Genomic DNA, 14,139 nt, shown 5'->3' with positions numbered 1-14,139 from the left:
CCACACCCGACTTTGTTGAATGTCACCTCAATCCACAACATCCTGTGTGTATAATATATCAATTGTTGTCATTAGCGAGAGGTCATGTTATATCAGCGCCGTTGGCTTAACGTGTGCCGTTGGGGTGATATATCACACTGCATACTGCACGCTACACCACTGTCCACTTACAGATACTATGATCAGTGATCGTGATCTTTCTCAGGCTGACAGAGACGGTCTTCGTTTGATGATAGGAACACTTTGAGTCTTTGTTTGACAATTCGAGATCTTATATGAATAGGTACCTTACCGATCGTGATTCCCAATTCAGATATGTTTGAAAACAAACACAACAAGTTGTATTTGGGTGAAAAAACAGCTGGGACATTAAGACGGTGGAATAGCCCCCCATAAAGACCTAAAATGGGAAGCCAGGCTCCATCGCAGCAAAGCCTGCCGATGTGCATATGCGACTGCACCTTCTGCTGCCTCTGGTGACCCAAAAGTGCGACGTGAACCCTGCAAGTCCCACCAAACAGCCTGCCACTCGAAGAAAGCAAGCACGTGCCTCATTTCTTCATGCAGTAGCTGCACCTCTTCTTCCCATCAATGTGCTCAAGCTCTGGCCCTGCACCATTCAACACGCAAAGCTGTAACAGATTCAATAAACGAGAAAAAACATATTACGTGTACTCACAGTCCTGTAAGCCAAACTCCATGTTATCTGACACTCCACGTGTCTTCCAGATCCAGGACACTGTTTGTTGACCAACTGTTGTGCCATTGTCTTGTCTCAGCAGGACAGCATCTTTTGCGCGATCGAGTGGCTTGAAAGTGAGTAGCCAGTTGTCGTCCTTGTGCAACCTTGGTGCTAGGTTGACAAGCACATTCCGCGCTGCGTTGTATTTGGCAGTGAGGGCATCAATCCGGTTGTCCACATTGTTGATTATTCCAGTTGCATGAGTGTTTGCACATTGACCGCGAATAAAAGTGTCTTTGTACTTATACAAATGGGACACTGCAAATATCATTCAGCGCATCGTTGGCCTGTGCCTCGCGCAAATCCCATTCGTGATTCAACAAGTGTTTGTCGCAGGGTAAAGTAGAGGGTATCGCAGATGGGAGGAAAAGAATGATTTTGTGAACCTTCTGTTCGGTGGCGATGTCATCAGATGAATGAAGTCGTGACACACATGGCATGTACAATAGTTGTACACATGACCATGTGTCAATGCGTTGATGAAGGGAATTGATGCATTGGATCAACGTCACTTGTTGAGCATTGGTGGCATGTTGTCCGATCTTCCCGGCCTCAAATGCAAGACATCGCCTAAGAAAAGTTTAGAATAATCTTCGCAACAGTAAATAAGTGACGTACTGCTGGTCTTCAAGATCTAGCCCTGATGAAATGAGCATCAAAGGCAATATATCATCATGGAGAGACAAGCTCGTGCCATGTTCTATATTGTCTGCCTCAGCCTTTGACAATGCTAAGCGAACCGATGCTGGGCTCATGGCTTATGATACTCAATTAGATAGGTACAATCACATGTGCAGGAATAGACTCACTGGTGACCTTTAGTTCGAAAGGATTTGGTTTGGAACGTTCAGCTTCCCAAGCCACGACGTCCTCCTTCCAGCAAGCTAACTGGCTGGAATCGAGTGCAGCCTCAAAGTCGTTTAAGTCACGCCTGCGCTCAAGAACCTCCGGTAAGGCAGCCTTGAGCTTACAGGCAAGAGTTTTACCTAAATCAAATAAAAGATCAGAATTATTGTTCTAGTTAACACAACTTACCCATCAAGCACACTTTCTTCCAGTTCCAGTCATTGAAATGGTCATTGAGGGTGTCGCACCTTGAACCCGGACCCATCTCACGAGTGCTAGTTGCAATAGGATTGATGTCGGCCCATCCACATTCTGGGGCCTTGCCATTGGTTCTCCCGACCCCCTTGATGAAATTGAATGAATAGGTAGTCTGACAACTCAAGATGTGAGCAGGAAGATGGAACTTTGGTACTAGAAATGTTATGGTTTTCGTGTTGTGAGCCAGGTGATGCTGCTGAGGGAAAGCGGACATGCAAGTCCGGAGGTTCTTGCTCCATTGACATGCGATGTTGTAGGATATGTTGATCACCTGGAGCATTGACGCTGACTGCATGCTCGAAAAGAACATGTAATCCATATTAATATACCTGTGAATATGTGAAAAACAAATACAACACGGACAATGTGAATGCTTACCTTTCGCCTTTTTGTAAGTCACCAACGGAGTTTGGGCGCTTGAAATTGTGTCATGCACAATCTATTGTGCCAGCACCGGTCGCTGCGAGACCACGTGACACCTTGGTATCAGCCAGATTGATTGCATTGTGACTTGAACATGTACTTTTCTAAATAAAACATGTTGACAATCATCTCACTTCAATAATTATGACTCACCTCTTGAGATATTCCTCTGCGTGAATTTAAAAAAGATTTGTACGCTGTTTCCTCGACAAAAAATGCGTAGCCATGGTTGAGTCCAGGATCAACAGCATCTGAGGAAAAATTCCACCGAGCAAGTCGAAAATTTGCGTCAATCGCAAGGAAGAGCGCATACAAGAACCTTGACTCAGGCGGAGCATTTTCCCATCCATCCGGTAAGTTCTTTCCTGGATGGGGGCAAGCTGGGCATATAACTGCACAGGCACCAGGTTCCATAGCAGCAATGGTTCCAGGTTGATGGCCCTGGCCGGACCGTTTGATCTGCTTCAAAAAGTGCCATTCTCATATCATGCGGAGGAAAGCATCATAACGGTCCTGGATTTGCTTGTTAGTTGTCTAGCAGGCAAGCATAGCAAAACATGCCTTTGAGATGTGAATACCTGTGTTGTCAGTCAATCGCGCCACCGTCTGATAGAACTCGAGGGCAGACACTTTTGATTTGAACGACAGAATCTGAAAGTATTCAAGGACACGGAATGTTGTGGCGGTCTTAGGTTTGATGGTTGTTGCAGGGAATAAGCGCACTTGGAGTAGTTGAGTAACATGGAGTTGAGCAGTTTGGCAACCACAGAAATCAAGTGCGATGGCATGAACACCATTGACGTCGACAATGACAAAATCATCATTCAATGGTGGAGTTGGGTTGCTGCATCGTAGACCAATGTGATGTCCAAGCTGAATGCATAACCCGAAGGATTTAAGTGATATCTTTTGAAAAAAAGATCTGTTCCAATGCTGCAACAAATCTTGTGAGTAAGCAGAGATTTTGAAACTAAACATTTGTACTTTGATACGGTAACATGGTTGCCACTGATGGGTGTGTAGGACACACTGGCGGCACACTAGTTCAATGCCATGACAATCCTTGCATCTGTACAGGGATGGTTCATTGCTGCCACAGAAGCAGCTATCTTGAGTGTGGCTTCCATGGCCCTCAAGGCGAATGAACTCTTCAAGAAATAGTTTGGCATCAGAGTACCATACGCGGAGAGGATCGTCCTATTGAAAAAAGATCAAATTGAAATCAGATCTATGTCAGGATATGGGAATCATACCGCTGCTGTCCATTTCCATGTGATCGGTTCCTCAGAATTGTCACTGAAGTAGTGGTCAGCTTGGATATCTGAAAAATCAAACTCCTCGATCAAAGTGTCGTCTACTGTGCCTGCTTCCTGGGGTTGTTTGGATGGATCAGACACCATGTAATATGCAGTAGACACTGAAAGGCGACCACTCAAGCTCTGCTCAAAGCTAGCGTGTTTGTACTGGTGCTCGTCACGATTCTCTCGTGGAGTATCATTTTCCTGATGACGTGCTGCCCGTGCAGCAGCATTATTGTGAGCATAGAATGTCTGGCGATATTGCTTGAGCTCAGCTCGTCATTTGTTGGCCTTGGCCATGTACTCGTGAAGGCAAGCGCCGGTGTTGCAGGTGGTGTGCCAGTAGCTTACAGCTGCTTACTAATGACTGCCACCAACAGAAGAAATTTTCATGGTATGTAGCAAGACGTGTAAAGACGTGTAATGAAGTTGTACAATTAGTCAAAAATTAAATGCGGACACCTTTCTGATACATCAGTTCCCCAAACATGTGAGCTTCAGTGAGCCCACAAATGCCTTCATAAACTGCAAGAAATAGCAAGTCCTCTAAATAAGTGAGCACGGTCTTCAAGAAACGCACAAGCGAGTCAGCAGCATGCCACTCAGGTGAGATACCACAAAAGTTGAGTATCTGATCTTGTGCGGCAATTGTATCGTCGAGTGATTTTTGAACCTTGACCATTGCAGATTCGATGATGGAGATATCACCCTTGGTGGAGCAATCATCCACCATCATGCTCTGGACATAGGCCTGTAAGATGCCCTGTGCAAATACACAAGGGTCATCGCCGATCGTTTTCAACATGTTGTCCTTGATGTTTTTAATGACAAGTAGACATTCCGGAAGGTCGTTTCTGTGGAACATTATATATATGTGTTATCTTGTGTCTATTTATAAACAAAACATACAGCTTATTTTCGTCCTCATCTGATGAGTTGTCGGATTCATTGTCAGACTCAGAGTCAGTGTCGCTGGAACGCAAGGCTTTTGCAATAGCTTTGCTGAGTTCCTTTGATTGTTTTGCCTCTGCCCGTGCTTGCTTGCTTTTGGAGCTATGAAGCTCCTGGCGTCTCTTAAGAATGCTATCTCTGTGACTTTACCGTCATTTGTCAGGAACCGTATCAGAAATTAATGAAAAGGCTAAACATACTTAGCATAATAGCGGGCTCGCTTTTCACGTGCAGCAACTATTTTAGCCTCAGTTGTTTTACAAATAAGGGGTCGAGCCATTTTGACTAGAGAGTAGTGATTGTGGCAGCGGTAGTGTTGGTTGAAAACTGAAAGGAAGCAATGATTGAATGAACCTTTGCATCGAGCGTGGCAAAACTACATTGTTGGCATTTTGGTAGGACCAAAACTCGGACTCCTGTAGGTCGAATCGATATATAGTATTGATGTCATACTCATAGCTCTGTGATAAATGGATCACCTGTTCAAACAAACAAGTCAAGCCCATTTTTCATGTTGATAATATGAATGTACACTCTTTCTACTTGAGATACATTGGATTAAATAAAAGTCCTACCACCACATTCAGCCATCAAGCACTGAATTTAGTCCCTTGTTGTAACACACTTGTGGTCAGACCAAAACCCACACCTATTCATAACCCTGCAATAAACAATTCACCAATTCAAACAATCAAATCAAGCATATTGATATGTCAATCATGAACGTACACTTTCTACATGATATACATTGACTTGAATAAAAGGACGGTATATACAACACGAAGGTAACAAGTAATTACATCCAGAACACTGATTAAATGCTGTCCGTCTCATGTCCAGAAGCCTCTCCAACATCACAGTCAGGTGCTTGCTCACCAGTGTCCGGAATGCCTTCTCCATGAGGAGCAGAAGCTTCATTGTCGCTACTATCCTCATAATAAGTACAAATTTGGGGTGGCTCCGAGTAGCTGATGTCATCACTCTCCAATGACTGATTGATCGCATCAGCGGCTGGCACGTCTTCCTCGGGTGTTACTTGTGATCCGGCATCACGAGGTCATTGGGCTGTGCAGCATGCTCATGAGTCCATGATATTGAATCTAAATTTAAACTACTGACCATAGATGCAGCACCTACAATAAAAAACGTGAACTAAACAGTCAGCATCATTGGGGTTGCATTCCCAGCTGATAGGTTGCGGTGAAATCATTGGTCCAACTGTTGCGAGTGCGTTATAATCAGTGCGACAACAATCTGCTAAAGTAAACTTACCTTGTCCACTTTGCACAAGGTAAATGGCCTGTAGAAACTGTTCAACCGTAAAGCATGGGTGTGGCAGCATTTGCACGCAGCGCCCATGACATTCACATTTGATGGAGCCGTCGTCTTGGTTCATGTCTGGGAAAAAGGATAGTACTAGTGTTAGGAAGTAAAGGGTGGGGAGAAAGTGGGAAAATTTAGCTGGTCTAGATGCTTCGGAATCATCCGCTAAAATTGTGATTGGTTAGAGAAATGAATTCTGCCTTGTTCGCTCCCAGAAACTCACCAATTGACCAAAAGGAATGAACTCAATCACAAATATATCAGGTGTGTCATATTTTATCATTTCAAACATTGCTGGGTTAATGGGGATTAGTTGTAGATGGCGCCTCCACAATGGACCACACCAGAGGAGCTTGAGTGGCTTCAAAAGGAGTTACCTGAGTTTCTTAAAATGCAGAAAGAGCAAAAATTGACTTGCTTCTATGAGCTACTGTTTCCAAGGTGGTTTAGTCAATTTCCAGAATGCCTCAGATATTGGGGACCTACCAGTAAACCTCTGCACGAAAATGTTTGTCAGGATGACGACAGCGGTGACGCTAACAGTGACAAGATCAGCCCACTGCCACTTACTCCAGAACAAGAAGCTGAGCTTGAAGAGGCAAATGAAATCCGACGGAAAGTGAGTTCATTTGTTGGTTGTCCTGAAAGAGTAGTCGCTAAAGACATTAGCAGAAATTGAGAGAATGGTTCCGGAATAATGCAAAAAGTAAAACGACACCTGGCGCCACGTCAACAAGCAAAGCTCTTGCTCAGCTTCTATGCCAGCGTGCTCGTGGTGTTCGTGACCTAAAGGAAATTGAGGTCTACTCAAAATTGCACTACAAAATGAAGATGCAACCACTGGTAGAGGACAATGTTCAGGAAAATCACCTTGATTCCAAGAAGAGAATCGCTATTGTGCAGAAGGTCACAAACAGTTGTTTTGCCACTGAGTCCGAAGACGTGAAGGCGGAGATTCATGAGGAGACCACATGGATCAACAGTGCCAGGAGATTGGATATGTCTAAAACACGTACTAAAGAGGAAATTTACCGGTTAGTTTTTTTGTTGTATTTTGCCTTAGCAGGACATATTGATTCATGTTGATATAGTGCCATTCAAGAACTGCCCATTGTCTTGGGACAGATTTGTGAAGACTTGGCAATGCTGACTGGTGGCTGGCATTATACCCTTGTCATGGGGGGTCCTGATCCCATGTGCAAAGGGGATGTCATGACTCTAAGGTAAGTGGATGTTAATATCATTGCCAAACTTAATCTCATTTTACCCTTAGTTTTCACCACAGCAAAGGTCGAGACAGCCTCAGCTTCAAGGCCTCCAACCCAAACTTCCATGAACAGTACCTAGTGCCATTTGAAAAGCACTTGAGAAGTGCTTTCGGTCATGTCAACCAAGTTTCCGAGTCATCCGAGTCTTCATCAAGTCCCAATCCATCTCCTCCAGCGCCTTCTGACAATTCGTCTCCTCCAGCGACTTCTGACCTTGCACTGCCAAACACCCAGAATGACTCAGGCCCCGAAGTTCCTGGAATGTGCATCTTCCCTTACGACTCTCTCATGGACCCCAATGTTCCAGTCTCTGAAGCTGAGATTGATGCATTCATCTCTACCCTTTGTCCAATGACAGCTGATCAACTAAATGGTCAATGGTGGCCTAATCAAAGCCAGGACATGCAAATGGCTGCTCTGCCATTCATAAACCCTCCTCCGCCATTAATCAATCCTCCTCCGCCATTTACAGAATCACTTATCAAGCCACCCATATTCACCCCACCACATATCTACAATCCACTCCCGTCGTCACTCTCCAGGTCTGTGACCACTCCAGCTGCCACCGACTCGTATTCTTTTCCACCTGTTTCCAGCACACCAATTCCCACCACACTGGACACTCTGTTTCCTGCAGCAAGTGTTCTACCAGTTTCTAGTGCACCTGACACTCTGCTTCCTGCAGCAAGTGTTCCACCAGTGTCTAGTGCTCCTGGAAGACGTTCAGCACGCATTACACGACCATCAACAAGAGTGCAAGATGCTAACAAGATTGGTGATAACACCAAAGCAGTCACTTCCAAACGCAAGCGCAAAGGTATGGTGGAAGCGATCTCTGGGAAAAAGTACGTCTTCCACCAATTTTCAATACCGTTTCATCCCGCTAAACATCGATATTTGTAGGTCTAAAAAATGATATTTCACATTTCTTGCAGTGTAATACACTACGCCTCAATACTCTGTCTTATTTGTAACCTAGAACTTGTAGTAGTTATTGTGATGACATTTGTTTTCTTAATATCAGTTAATGTGACCCATCAAAGTCCAACTTAAGATCATGTGAAGTCAAACAGCACACAAAAATCGAACAAGTCAGGCTGTGAGTCGGAAGACAATGGGTAAAAATGTAATTAAATAATGATAGTACATATGTAAAAACCCTTGGACGTGAGCCAACTGATCACATCATTCTTCCAACGGCCACCCATGATGACAAGATGCCTTTGTGCTATGGCCTGAACTTTTAGTCGATTGGCCTCTGGAGAATTGTGGCTGAAGAGGGATTTTTTTAAGTCGTTGGCGAGAGACTAAAGATGCTGTCAGAAAACGAGACAAAAGGAAAGAAAGAAAGACAGGAATCACGTTAAGCTGGCCTTGGACGTTGCGGATTGTAACGAGATATTTTGTGCCACCATTGCGAACATTAGTATAAACGGGCAAGGAACCATGAGAATTGCATTGAATGAAGTAGGGTGTGGCTCGTGTGATGAATGACATTAATGTGGTAAGACTAGTCACTGAACTGAGCTCTAGCGTGACAAAGTTGAACTTAAGATTACATGAGTCGAACGACACGCAAAAAAATTGAACAACTTACAAGTCAGGCTAGTGAGCAGCTGTGAGTGATGAACGACATTAATGTGGTGAGACTGGTCACTGAACTGAGCTCTAGCATGACAAAGTCAAACTTAAGATCACATGAGTTGAACCACATATTACAGTGACCTATTTCCGTATAATACGAGGGAACGGACGTGCATAATATCCCGTATGATACGGGCCAGCGGACCATGGGCCCATGATAAAAATATCCTCGACTATGACGGATGGGCCGGGAGGCAAATTATTCCCGATGGAGGCAGGTGGGCCCATGCAGGGGATATATAGAGTAGATGAGTGGGCCGATGTACATGAATATTAGGTAGACGGGTGGGCCGAGGTAGTTGGATATTATGCAGATGGGTGTATTAAGGTAGATGTGTATGAGATAGATGGGTAGGTACTTGTTATCACATTCACGGGTGGGCCCAGACACATATTAAATTAGATGGGTGGGCCGAGGGTATTATACAATATTGTATTATACGGGTGGGCCCAGACGCATATTAATTAGACCAGTGGGCCGAGGGTGTTGTATGGGATGTTGTATTAGACGGGTGGGCCGAGGGTGGTATAAAATATAGATGGGTGGGCCCATGTGTATCATAATTGTAAACACGATGGAGCTGAGGTAGTTGTACATCAACCAAATCAGAGGAGGTAATAAAATCAAAGTTACCAAGTTCCTGGAGCAGCAGGTGATCTCCTGACATGGCCTTTGATGGTGCACAGGTTGTCTTGCAAAATTTGGAATCCGGGGTGCGAAGCTTGTGTTACCCTATGAGAAGCCAAGTTCCGATTACCAACCTTTGGGTCAACCGTACTCAGAGGAGGTAATAAATCAAAGTTCCTGAGTTCCCGGAGCAGCAGGTGATCTCCTGACATGGCCTTTGATGGTGCACAGGTTGTCTTGCAGAATTTGGAATCCAGGGTGTGAAGCTTGTGTTGCCCTATGAGATGCCAAGTTCCGACCACCCAAATTTGGGTCAACCGTACCGACTTCCAAGTTCCGGGACCCGGGAGTCGACAAATGAATATCTGATAACCAGCACACTTCCAATCAGGTAGTATTTCATTGAGCAATGAATCATCCAAGGGGTCTCTTATCAGACTCGGTAGTCAATATAGGCAAATGATAATGAAAACATGAAAGTTGTTATTATGCTATTTTTCAAACCCGAGACCCTGAAACCCATTGTTCAACATGTCCATTTTTCACTCACTGCACAAATCACCAAGTTTCGAGTGCCAAAGCGTGAAACTTGAAACCCAGTGTGCAACATGTCCATTTTTCATGTACATTACACAATTCATTGAGTTCCGAGTGTCAAGTGCCGAAACCCGAACCCCGAGACCCGAAAATATGTATGCAACATTTCCATTTTTCACTTGTTGCACAAATCACCGAGTTTTGAGTGCCAAAGCGTGAAACTTGAAACCCAGTGTGCAACATGTTGATTTTTCATTTATATAACCCAAATCATAGAGTTACGAGTGCCGAGGGCCGAGGGCCGAACCCCGAGACCCGAAAATATGTACACAACATGTCCATTTTTTACTCACTGCACAAATCACTGAGTTTCAAGTGCCAAAGCGTGAAACTGGAAAGCCAGTGTGTGACATGTTGATTTTTCATTTATATCACACAAATAACCAAGTGCCAAGTGCCAAGTGCCGAAACCCGAAGCCCGAGACCCGAAAATATGTATGCAACATTTCCATTTTTCACTTGTTGCACAAATCACTGAGTTTCAAGTGCCGAAACCCAAAACTCAAAACCCGGCATGCAACATGTCCATTGTTCAATTATATTACACAAGTCATTGAGTTCCGAGCTCCGAGGGCCGAAACCCGAACCCCGAGACCCGAAAATATGTACACAACATGTCCATTTTTCACTCATTGCACAAATCACCGAGTTTTGAGTGCTGAAACCCAAAACTTGAAACCCGGCATGCAACATGTTGATTTTTCATTTACATCACACAAATCATTGAGTTCCGAGGTCCGAGGTCCGAGACCCGAACCCTGAACCCCGAAAATATGTGCACAACATGTCCATTTTTTACTTGTTGCACAAATCACCGAGTTTTGAGTGCTGAAACCTGAAACTCAAAACCCGGCATGCAACATGTCCATTTTTCATTTATATTACACAAATCATCAAGTTCCGAGTGCCGAGGGCCGAAACCCGAACCCCGAGACCCGAAAATATGTATGCAACATTTCAATTTTTCACTTGTTGCACAAATCACTGAGTTTCAAGTGCCGAAACCCGAAACTCAAAACCGGGTGTGCAACATGTCCATTGTTCAATTATATTACACAAGTCATTGAGTTCCGAGCTCCAAGGGCCGAAACCCGAACCCCGAGACCCGAAAATATGTACACAACATGTCCATTTTTCACTCATTGCACAAATCACTGAGTTTTAAAGTGCTGAAACCCGAAACTCGAAACCCGGCATGCAACATGTTGATTTTTCATTTACGTCACACAAATCATTGAGTTCCGAGGTCCGAGGTCCGAGACCCGAACCCCGAACCCCGAAAATATGTGCACAACATGTCCATTTTTTACTTGTTGCACAAATCACTGAGTTTCAAGTGCCGAAACCCAAAACTCAAAACCCGGCATGCAACATGTCCATTGTTCAATTATATTACATAAGTCATTGAGTTCCGAGCTCCGAGGGCCGAAACCCGAACCCCGAGACCCAAAAATATGTACACAACATGTCCATTTTTCACTCATTGCACAAATCACCGAGTTTTGAGTGCTGAAACCCAAAACTTGAAACCCGGCATGCAACATGTTGATTTTTCATTTACATTACACAAATCATCGAGTTCCAAGTGCCAAGGGCCGAGACCCGAAGCCCAAGACCCGAAAATATGTATGCAACATTTCCATTTTTCACTTGTTGCACAAATCACCGAGTTTCAAGTGCTGAAACCTGAAACTCAAAACCGGGTGTGCAACATGTCCACTGTTCAATTATATTACACAAGTCATTAAGTTCCGAGTTCCGAGGGCCGAAACCCGAACCCCGAGACCCGAAAATATGTGCACAACATGTCCATTTTTCACTCACTGTACAAATCACTGAGTTTTGAGTGCTGAAACCCGAAACTCAAAACCCGGCATGCAACATGTTGATTTTTCATTTACATTACTCAAATCATCGGGTTCCGAGTGCCGAGGGCCGAGACCCAAAGCCCGAAACCCAACATCATGTACACAACATGTCCATTTTTCACTCATTTCACAAATCACCAAGTGTCGAGTGTCAAAACCTGAAACCCAGTACTTCAAATGGACACAAATTGTATTTGTATGTATTATCCATTGGTGTAGGGCTCAAATAACCTGGGAATTGTATTTGTCAGTACTCGGTACTTGGGACTTGGGACTTGGGACTCGGGACTCGGGACTCGGGACTCGGGACTCGGGACTCGGTACTTGGTACTCGGTCCTCGGCACTCGGTGATTGGTGGTCAGTGGTTGGTACTCAAGACTCGGTAGTTTCTCCCTGATACCCACCAAAAAACCCACACCCACAAGGTGGGTGTGGGTATATCATGGGGTATGGGTGGGGGTAGTGCTACTCATACCCCGTGGTTCACCCACACTATTCCCTATCGGTACTCGGTACTCGGCACTCGGTGATTGGTGGTCAGTGGTTGGTACTCGAGACTCGGTAGTCAATATAGGCAAATGATAATGAAAAATGACAGTTGTAGTCCATGTCAAGGTGAGTGATTTGGTAGTCTTTCCTTGTCATTCAGCAAAACATCAGCAATAATGAAAAAATGAAAGTTGTTATTATGCTTAACTCCTTACCAAAGGTTGTAGTCCAAGTCCAGGTGAGTGTAGTGGTAGTCTTTTCTTGTCAATTGGTTATCTTGTTACTCATTACGCAGTACTTGGTACATGGTAATTGGTACTCAGTATTTGGTTTTGATACTCAGTATCTGGGAATCAGTAGTCAGCTTAATCAAGGTTGTAGTCCGAGTCTAGGTGAGTTTATTTGTAGTCTTTTCTCGTCCATTGGTTACCATGTGACCAAGATATAAGCTAAAGAAATCCAAAACATCAATAATGACAAATGAAATACATGTGTGCAGTAAGTGAGTCTAAAGATAAAGAATGAATATTAATAGCGAGACTTGCACATTATGTCGAGATATCCAACATGACAAGCCTGTGATGTGATCAGAGACCTGGAATAACACCCATATACATCCATTATAATAGCTTAAAAGCTTAGAAATATTCATGAAGGATTGATGTAATGATAGGCAAAATGATGTGTGGAGAGTGACAGTAGACATCTTTTATACAAAGTCACATTTATATATGATTCAGGCCAAAAATATCATTACAAATATGTAGGATAGATTGTAAACTACCCAAGGAACCCATACTGCCTACTGCCCTGAGGGTAGGGGGTGGGTAGAAGGGATATAGTGAAAATATGAGTTGACCCAGCATTAAAGTCCTACCACTGCTCAACTAACCATTTTCGATGCTTTGGGTCTTTGAAGTTTCCCACACTCAATTTCTTACCCATTTCACTTCCTCAGTACTCAATTCTTGGTTGATTTGTCTGTAAATTTATGTCTATGATACTTAAGATATTTGAAATGTACCCCAGGTTTCTGATTATGAAGATTCAATGTTTTGAAGGCATGGGCCCCTTATCAGGCAAAATGGCAAGTATGCACACTAGCTCACAAACTCCAGCCTATTGTGAGCTGATCTTGGTCATAAGAAGCAAGAATATAAGCTATGCTCATTATATATTAAAAGGTTGGATCATGGATGCAAGGGCAAGATACTGAAAATTGTGAAAAAATGTCACAAGTGCAATTGTCTATGCTTTGTTCCTGGAGAAGGATCCTGTGTGTCCTGGGCTGGTTATATGATATATCTACTCCGAATATGCTCAGGAATAGACTCCCTACAGTCCTTGAGGTCCAGCTTTACAGGGAAAAACCCCCAGCGGGTGAACCACCAGAAGAGGGGGAGGTACACTATACAATAAAGGATTACCCTATGGTCCTGAGCTCCTGATACATTGTTTCTATTGTTGAATAGATGATTGAGATATAATTCCAAAGTCTGTTCACCTAGAAATGAACACATAGGAACATATTTTGTATTTTTATGTATATATGCAATATCCATTTAAGCACCAAGTCTCAACTACCGATTACCAAGTCCCGACATTTGATAGTTGATAGTCAGTATTTGAGCTCCGAGTGCCAATATTGCCTACCAATATCTCAGTCAAATGATAACCAAACCAAGACCCAAGTTCCAAACCTGACTACCGAATACCAAATATCAGTACTCGGGACTCGGGACTATTGGCTGGAGTACCCAACTATTGATTCCCAGGTACCGAGAATTAGAACCAAGTACCAAG

General features: G+C 43.8%; 3 protein-coding genes across 3 annotated transcripts; 1 reads left to right on the top strand and 2 right to left on the bottom strand.

Annotated features, from left to right (window-relative positions):
• Nucleotides 1–551: 551 nt before the first annotated feature.
• Nucleotides 552–4,798, bottom strand: F5891DRAFT_978759 (uncharacterized protein; the record flags this gene model as incomplete). The annotated part of the gene is made up of 15 exons (XM_041376813.1): nucleotides 552–610; nucleotides 680–1,000; nucleotides 1,176–1,312; nucleotides 1,361–1,382; nucleotides 1,552–1,728; nucleotides 1,778–2,175; nucleotides 2,225–2,262; nucleotides 2,423–2,748; nucleotides 2,848–3,113; nucleotides 3,300–3,466; nucleotides 3,523–3,782; nucleotides 3,919–3,934; nucleotides 4,148–4,421; nucleotides 4,477–4,662; nucleotides 4,719–4,798. The coding sequence occupies 15 exons, from the start codon at nucleotides 4,796–4,798 to the stop codon at nucleotides 552–554; spliced, it is 2,727 nt and encodes a 908-aa protein (XP_041228035.1).
• Nucleotides 4,799–6,160: 1,362 nt separating this feature from the next.
• On the top strand, nucleotides 6,161–8,025 carry F5891DRAFT_978758 (uncharacterized protein; the record flags this gene model as incomplete). Its single annotated transcript, XM_041376812.1, has 5 exons — nucleotides 6,161–6,460; nucleotides 6,514–6,875; nucleotides 6,933–7,064; nucleotides 7,115–7,954; nucleotides 8,013–8,025. The coding sequence occupies 5 exons, from the start codon at nucleotides 6,161–6,163 to the stop codon at nucleotides 8,023–8,025; spliced, it is 1,647 nt and encodes a 548-aa protein (XP_041228034.1).
• A 214-nt stretch (nucleotides 8,026–8,239) lies between these two features.
• F5891DRAFT_948975 (ribosomal protein L49/IMG2) lies at nucleotides 8,240–8,606 on the bottom strand (the record flags this gene model as incomplete). The annotated part of the gene is made up of 2 exons (XM_041374839.1): nucleotides 8,240–8,416; nucleotides 8,472–8,606. The coding sequence occupies 2 exons, from the start codon at nucleotides 8,604–8,606 to the stop codon at nucleotides 8,240–8,242; spliced, it is 312 nt and encodes a 103-aa protein (XP_041228033.1).
• Between the last annotated feature and the right edge of the window lie 5,533 nt (nucleotides 8,607–14,139).

This window comes from Suillus fuscotomentosus (assembly GCF_016647785.1).
Source record: "Suillus fuscotomentosus strain FC203 chromosome Unknown F5891scaffold_17, whole genome shotgun sequence".
Taxonomy (NCBI): domain Eukaryota; kingdom Fungi; phylum Basidiomycota; class Agaricomycetes; order Boletales; family Suillaceae; genus Suillus; species Suillus fuscotomentosus.
This window is presented reverse-complemented; position numbering and strand designations above follow the sequence as displayed.